The sequence below is a fragment of the Dipodomys ordii genome, unplaced genomic scaffold (assembly GCF_000151885.1).
Source record: "Dipodomys ordii isolate 6190 unplaced genomic scaffold, Dord_2.0 Scaffold27, whole genome shotgun sequence".
NCBI classification, from domain to species: Eukaryota; Metazoa; Chordata; class Mammalia; order Rodentia; family Heteromyidae; genus Dipodomys; species Dipodomys ordii.
The window spans coordinates 1,874,402-1,883,098 of record NW_012267243.1 but is presented as its reverse complement, the minus strand read 5'-3'; the positions used below and the strand labels follow the sequence as shown (position 1 = coordinate 1,883,098).

At 32.4% G+C, this 8,697-nt stretch overlaps 1 protein-coding gene across 1 annotated transcript; it reads right to left on the bottom strand.

The window, feature by feature from the left end:
- Window positions 1-7,749: 7,749 nt before the first annotated feature.
- LOC105985082 (olfactory receptor 14I1-like) lies at window positions 7,750-8,697 on the bottom strand. The gene has a single exon (XM_013015491.1). The coding sequence runs from the start codon at window positions 8,695-8,697 to the stop codon at window positions 7,750-7,752; it is 948 nt and encodes a 315-aa protein (XP_012870945.1).

Genomic DNA, 8,697 nt, shown 5'->3' with positions numbered 1-8,697 from the left:
ACATATTTTCCTGTATGGAGCACATGGCTCTGGATGGTGCCTGTACCAGTTTGTTTATGCAAATTGCTCTCTCAATGAAGAGACCACTATAGTGTACCTCCCATGTAACATTGCAATAAACTATAAATTGTCATCTATTGTGGAGTTTCTTTCACCAGTTAGGCATTTTCATCACTTCTGTTCCATAACTAGTTTTTCTGGGACAAAGATAAAGTGTAGAGCCATATTATCTAGTCTATTTGGATTTTCCTTTTAAATCTGACAGGCAAAGAAGAGCAATTTGTCTATCATCTCAGTATCTCTGTACAGACCAAGGGAAGGTATTCTTTTTATGTCCTACTTTAGAAAGGCCAAGATTTCTTGATGGCTGGTTCCTGGGGAAATATGTAGACAAACTCGTAACTTGAGAGTGAAAACGTTCATTACTTAAAAGACATAATTAGTGTCCACAGCCAACATACACTTGTGTTTTGGATATTCACTGAACATTAAATGTACTCCTGCATAAACCAAGTTGATGGGATGAAAATGTAGGAAAGCTTCCTAGTATATAGACATGAAAATGACAGAATTGGAATATTTTAAAGAGCCTGACAGAATTAGGATATTCTAAAGAGGTCAGACAAATATTACCACTGTTTAGGTAGATATAGATTTGTTACTATGCATACATTAAGTAAAGCATGTATTTAATTTTTTCACATTTGCAAAATAAAATTTACACATATTACAATGTTCAAGATTTTGAAGCTGTAGAAATGAGAATTACTTTTTAAAATTTTTTTATTGTGAAAATACTGTACAGAGAGGTTACAATTACATGGGCAAGATAGTGAGTACATTTCTTTTATTTAATTTTAATTTTTTGTGAACATACTGTACAGAGGGGTTACAATTACATGGGCAGGATAATGAGTACATTTCGTATCAAGCATTGCAGCCTCCTCCTTTGTTTACCCTTCTCATCCTCCCCCACCCCTCCCACTAAATCCTCTCTCCTCCCCCCCCATCATAGTTGTAAAGTTCCTTTTTCGACATAACGACTTGTACATCTCATTGTTGCAATGGGTCCACCTGTATCCCTATATAAACGATTTGTTTTTTCCCTTCCCCTCCACAAATTATATCAACATCAAATACAGTGAAAACAGGGGTTATACCATGGGGGAGGGACATACAAAGCAGCAAAGAAATTATAAATATGTTAGAGATAATCGCATGAAAAAAACATTTAAATACATATCTTAGGGTTCATTTCCCTAGCATCAACTTATCTGACCTTTTCTGCTTGACTCAGACATATACTAGTTATTTCTAATAAGAGAAACCATGAGACCTATGTTTCTTTGGGCCTGGCTTACTTCACTTAATATAATTTTTTCCAAGTCTTTCCATTTCCTAACAAATGGGACAATGTCATTCTTTCTGATGGAGGCATACCAGCATGACTATGTTTATTGCAGCATTATTTACCATAGCTATAATATGGAACCAACCCAGATGCCCCTCAGTACATGAATGGATTAAGAAAATATGGTATATATCCACAATGATTTACTTTTGCCTGCTTTTGATAAGACTCATGTTACACACATGAAAATACATTAAGTTGTACATGTGCAGATTTTGTATTTACTTGCACCCCAAAGGAACTGGCAAAAACAATGCTGACCTATCTTAAAAATAAAAAAAATTTTCAGAAAAATTGAATTTAACAGACATGTCAGGAATACATTTATTTTTCAGAAAAGCACTATACACATTATATTCTCAATTACAAGTGGAACATTTTCTGTGATGAGCAACATTAGGCCACAAAAGTCTTAATAAAGTAAAAAGAATTCAAACAATAAAAAGCATCCTTTCAGCTGGGTGCCGGGGACTCACACCTGCAATCCTAGCTGCTTAGGAGGCTGAGATCTGAGGATCAAGCCAGCTTGGTCAGGAAAGTCCATGAGACTTTTATCTCCAATAAACCACTAGAAAACTGGAAATGGTGCTGTGTCTCGAGTGGTAGAGTGCTTGCCTTGAGCTCAAGAGCTCAGGAACAGCCGGGCGCTGGTGGCTCACGCCTGTAATCCTAGCTACTCAGGAGGCTGAGATCTGAGGATCGCGGTTCAAAGCCAGCCCGGGCAGGAGAGACTGTGAGACTCCTATCTCCAATAAACCACCAGAAAACTGGAAGTGGCGCTGTAGCTCAAGTGGTAGAGCGCTCGCCTTGAGCTGAAGAGCTGAGGGACAGCGCCCAGGCCCAGAGTTCAAGCCCCACGACCGACAAAAAAAAAAAAAAAAGAGCTCAGGAACAATGTCAAGGCCCAAAGTTCAAGCCCCATGACCAAAAAAAAAAGTATCCCTTCAATAATAATAGAATGAAACTAGAAATACTGGAAATTCTGCAAATATATAAAAATTTAATAACATTTAAAAATGAATCAAAAAGGAAATCATAAGGGGCATGGCAAAATGTTGAGGTGAATTAGAAAGTAAATGAAATAAATCTAAAGCAATGGTTTTCAAATTAAGAGGATTAAGAGGGAAAGTCATAGTTGTAAATGCTTATAAAAAAGAACAAATATCTCATTTAGCAACCTAATGTTTTAAATAAAACATTTCTAAAAAGAAGAGGAGATTCTATATAACTGGATTCTCAAATAGTTCAAAGGTATAATAGCCAAAGTCATGTGGTACTAGCACAAATATAGGAACATAGGACAAGAATGCAATAAAGAACCCAGATAAATATCCTCCTGCATTTGGTCAAATGATTTAGACAAGAACGTCAAGCCCTCAATATGGGGAAAGAACCATCTACAGATCAAATTTGTTTTACTTTTTAAATTATAGTTGAAATTTATGGAAATTATAAAAATGTTTTAAATATTGATCCACCTTGATGGGATATGCACGTGCAAAAACTAAAACTGGTTATAATGCATCATACAGATAATCAGTCAAAATGGATTTGAAACCTTAAACTTCTTGAACAAACAGAAAGCATGGGCACATAAGCAAAAATTCACAAATGATATTACATTAAATTAAAAACTTCCTTTGCATAAAGGGAAAGTATGAATGATGTTAAAAGACAAGTAAGAGAATGGGAGAACATATTTAGAAAATATTCAAAAACTGTGTGGTAATCAAAATATTTAAGGAGCTCTTTCAACTAAACAGAGAAATATGATGTAAAAAAGGGCAAATGATGAGAACAGACATGGTATCCAAACACATTAATATTTGCATCTGTTAGCGTGGGTATTAATAAATTTAAATATGTTTATATGTAAATAATAGATATTATTTATACAATATATACTATATATTACATGTTTATATTAATAGATACTATATAGCATATTATAATTGTACATATACTATATAATATTATGTAATAATTACACACAAATAAATGTATAATTAATTAAGATATGTTACTAATTATATACCAATACAAATAATTAATTATAAAATTATATATTACATATTGTATTATATATATATATATATATATATTACATGGGTGCCAGTGGGTCATGCCTATAATCCTAGCTACTCAGAAGGCTGAGATTTGAGGATCATGGTACAAAAAGTACCTGTGAGATACTTATCTCCAATTTACCACTCAAAACAGTGGAGCTGTGGCTCAAGTGGTAGAATGTTAGCCTTGAGCACAAAGGGGCTCAGGGACAGTGCTCAGGCCCTGAATTCAAGTCCCACGGCTATCACTACCACCAACAAACATATATATATATTGCATATTAATTATGAATCAACACAATTATATGTTAATATATTAATCATTCATATGTTAATGTAGAGATGTAATAATTATATCAACATAATTACATGAATATATTAATATACTGATATAAGTATATTCATATAACATATGTATAATTATGTTAATATAATTAATTGTATAACATAAACTATTGCATATTGATATAATTATATATTAATTATATACTAGTTTAATATGTATATAATATACAATAATATAATTAATTGGTTAATTGCAATATATTATAAATAAATAATTTATAATGGACATGTATCATAGAAATCATTTTGACAGAATAGACTAGACATTTGTCAAAAAGATATAATTCTTTGCACCTTTTAGTATGCGTATTAATAAATATAAATGTGTATATATAAGTAATATACAGTGGAATATAATAGATTATTAAATACATATATTACATAGTAACATGTAGTATTTATTGTGATGATAGAATTAACATTTTAAGAATTATATATTAATAAATATATAACTAATATATACCATTATGTATCTGAACACATATAATTAATCATAATCAATAAAATATGTTTATTAATTATAAATAAATACAATGCATAAATGCAATTTATTAATTACAATTAATACATTATTTATTAATTAATTGTAATATAATAAATTACTAAATTATATGACTAATCATATAGTTTATTTATTTATGTACAGCACCACGGAATTACATACACTAAATTATAATAGGTTTTATATCTTTTCAGTGGTTCAAAAAGAAAAGGGAACGATATTCATCTGGGGAATAACTGTAAAGATCATATCGCATTACTAAATATTTAGCAGGTCATATATTTCTGAGGCAAAAATAAGAATTTTGAAAGAATAGATCAGAGTGATCAGAAATGGGTCTAAGTTAATTTTGAAGTAATTTTATTTGTTGACAAAAGGTTTTTTCCTAGCAAAAGAAAAACAGATTGTTTGATAGATGTTTGATAGAATCATCTTTTTTTGATAATGATTTGACTGAAGGCAGATTCAAAGTTAATATTTAAAGATGAAAGCACATAAAGAGTAGAAGAGAACTTTATCTTGGGTTAGTATAAATGCCAAAAATCAGATAAAAATATAGAAGATGTAGTTCAAATAATTTTCTGCATTGAATTAAAATTTCTCTCTTCAACAAAGGACAATAGGCAAATGGAAAATATAAGTAGTTCCAAACTTACAAAGAATAAATACAATCAGAAATATCAGATTGGAACAGAATATTTTTTAATATCAATGGGAGAATTCTCACATTTGTCAATTATAAGAAACTCAATTCAGTAGTAACAGACAAATGCAGGTTACGTATAATAAGATACAATTTAATGAACATAAGATACCAAGAATTGGATAGCTGGGGCTGCCTATGCTATGGCAAAGATCGGGTATAAGTTCCATGTTGTTCATTGTGAGAGTATAAATAACTGGTTATTTTTAAAGATAATATTTTTACATATAATTGCTGTATTTGTATGTGTGTAATACATGAGTATCTATTATATAATGCTGATTCAATACAATTTTTCATAAAGTAAATTTGATGGTATATTTTAATTGGTTTCACTGTTTGCCATTTTATTGCCCATCTGTAACCTAATAGCATTCCTCAAATATACTCCCTAAAATTTACTTTAAAAGTCTTCTCTCTTTGCAAATAAGGGAAACCATAGGACCTATGTTTCTTCTGGCAAACATCACTTTTATCTTTTTATCTGATTATATGCACATAACTATTGAGACTTTGTGATCCTCTCCTAAGAATATCCTCCTTGGTCTCACAGTGTGAATGTATAATGTTCTGAATAATTTAACATGTCCAAGTATATGTTTTGTCTTTTACCATTAGTGCGTTTACTTATAGACTTATAGTCACATTCTAGTTACAGCAAATGAGGGAAATCATGCAACTATGCTTTCTTCAGATCTGGCTTACTTTGCTTAATATAATTATTTTTTCCCAAGATCTCCAAGAAATGGAAACTAGAGCCTTTTCATTATTTTGCTTTCCCCCCTTCCTTCATCACTGTTTTTTATTTCTACACCTTTTGTCTCATATGTAAGTTTAGCTGCTGGGGGAAGGTATGGGGAGCATAGAAGTGGTGGGACACAAAGCAAGCAAAGGCATTAGTTACACTCACTAGATAATATGTTGAAAATGAACTTTAGAACTTGTTGGGAGGGGTTCAGTAATGAAAAATTGGGAGGCAACATGAGAAGAGGCGATACTGTTCCAAAAGAAATATACTCATTACCTGACTTTTATAAGTGTAACCTCTCTGTATATCATCTTTACAATAACAATAAAACATTTTATTTTTTTTGTCCTGCCTTTTTTGGTACTGGGGATCAAACCCAGGACGTTGCACTTGCTAGGCAAGCGCTTTGCCACTGAGCTACATCCCAGCTCAATAAAACATTTTAATAAGCTGTGATTTGGAAGGTTTGGAAGGATAAGGTTATCCATGACTTAGAGAATAAATAAATGAAATGTAGTATGTAGATAAAATGAAATGGTTAAAAGAAATGACAATATTCACTTTTCAGTGTTCTGTTTGAGTTAGACAAAAGAAATAAAACACATTAGCTTTCAGTTATGGTAATATTTATTAGAAGGAATCGAAAACATAAATCTATGTATGCACATAGCTATATTCCATATGGATTGAGCTTTATGTAACAATTATATTTGATGTAGAGTGCTTGTGAATTTTGTCCATGGTCCCAAATCTTGACTGTCATAGTTATTAGTGTTTAATGACTACAGGAACCAGTGAATATGTACGCAGAAGACTGAATTTATTATGTATAATCTGTAGACATAATGAAGCTGAAAAATCTTTTATGAGTATAAATTCCTTTATTGAAATGTAGATCTGCAAATGTGTATCAAGTCAGCATTATTCAAACTATAATTGCATATTGGGTTCTGAGAGTCAGGTGAGTAAAATTTCTTTTTTCTTTCTGGTAGGACTCATACTGTATCTAATCAAATCTGTTTCTTTCCCTACCTGCCTTTATTATTAGATTCCACTATCCCAACTTTAGGATGCCTTTTATCTCACCTGTCACATTCTCCTATCCATATTCCAGTATAGGGACTTCAGTAGCTGAATTCCACCACCTTGATTTCATTATGATTATTCAGAGTCTATCCGCATGATTTATGTTCATCTTAAAAGTGTTACAGCTCCATATCTGTTTCTTTTAGGTGTTATATATTATTTATATTAGTTTTCAAAATATTCATAGGACAGATATCTGTGTACATGTGTATACATCAGTTCTCTGCTTTCTTTGAGCTAATCACTTTGGCTAGAGCACACTTCTGTAATAGAGCTTATGTTATGCCTGGGATGGATAAGAATGAATTTGTTCATAACAATGTTTCCCTGTGATTATCTAATATAACCGCATTTTGTACATCATTGAAATAATGTGTAGAAATAATAAATAAAAGGTCATACATATGATAATATGTGTAACATATACACACATAAATTACTGTTTAATCCAAATATAAGCACTAAAGAACAATACCTTAATTATGTTTTAAAAAGAAGTTACTGCAAAAAGTTGTGTAAATATATATGAGAATAAATTTAGACTACAATGTAAAAAAGAAAGAAGTTAGTGCATATCTTTAAAGTTAGATACAATTGAACTTTCATCCTGTATCTAGTTAGTGTGCATGGGGAACAAATATTTATCTTTCAAGACCTTTTCTTAATTAAAACATATGATCCTAAAAAGGTGGGTAGAAGACATAAAACTCATTTATTCAAACTAGATTCTGTTTACATGATTAACTATGACTAATTTATTTATTTTCTGTTTTATCTATCAAAGTGACCAAATGACTCTCCTTTTGTAGTAATTCAATGTAAAATTGTTCTTTCTACATTGATTCCTGATGTACTAACTTGGAATCAAATAGCAAAAGTTCTCCCTATTTAGAAAGATCTATTAAACATTCTTCCCACAGCACTTTTAATCTCTCTGTTTCTCAGACTAAAGATGATGGGGTTAATGAAAGGGGGTACCATAGTGTAAAACATGGCTGTGAGAAGGGACTGAATAGTGGATGTATGAGAGACAGGGCTCAAACAAGCAAACAGTGAAGAAATCACAAATAGAATAAAAGTAGCTATCTGGGGTGAGCAGGTTGACAGGGCTTTGTTTCGGGCTTCTGATGAACACATCTGGAGCACCGTTGAAAAAATATTTACATATGACATGACTAAAATGATAGTAAAGAATAAAACAATGCAAGCACTCACACCTAGGGCTACAAACTCAGAAAACTGCACAGCCTGGGAGGAGATGCTCATGACTTGAGGTACATCACAGAAATATTGGTGGATCACATTGGACTTGGTGAAAGGAAGTCTGAATATGGTGCCTGTGTGGAGAGCAGAATAGAGTAGGCCACTGGCCCATGAGCCACCTGCTGCCTGCATGCACCGACGAGAGGTCATGGTGAGCCCGTAGTGCAAAGGGTGGCAAATGGCCACATAGCGGTCATAGGACATGACCACTAGGAAAAACAACTCTGTGGATCCAAAGAAGATGAATAGGAAAGTTTGTGTGGCACATGCTGGGAGAGAAATCCATTTCTTTCCTGTCAGAGAATTGATGACTGAATTGGGAACGGTAACAGAAATATAACCAAAATCTATCAAGGATAAATTGCCTATGAAGAAAAACATTGGAAAGTGAAGTCGTGGGTCCAGCACAATGATGACAATGGTCAGAAGATTCCCAGCTAAGGCTCCCACATAAATCATTAAGAATAGCAAACCTTGCAAGATTTGAAGATCTCGGGAGCTTGTGATATCCATGAGGAGAAATTCTGTGATGATCGTGATATTATCCATGTCTGCTAGGATGCTGTGGTCCAT

Bases quoted from the DNA above. Each gene is read 5' to 3' on its own strand.
- LOC105985082 (XM_013015491.1), bottom strand. From the start codon at position 8,697: ATGGACCACAGCATCCTAGCAGACATGGATAATATCACGATCATCACA.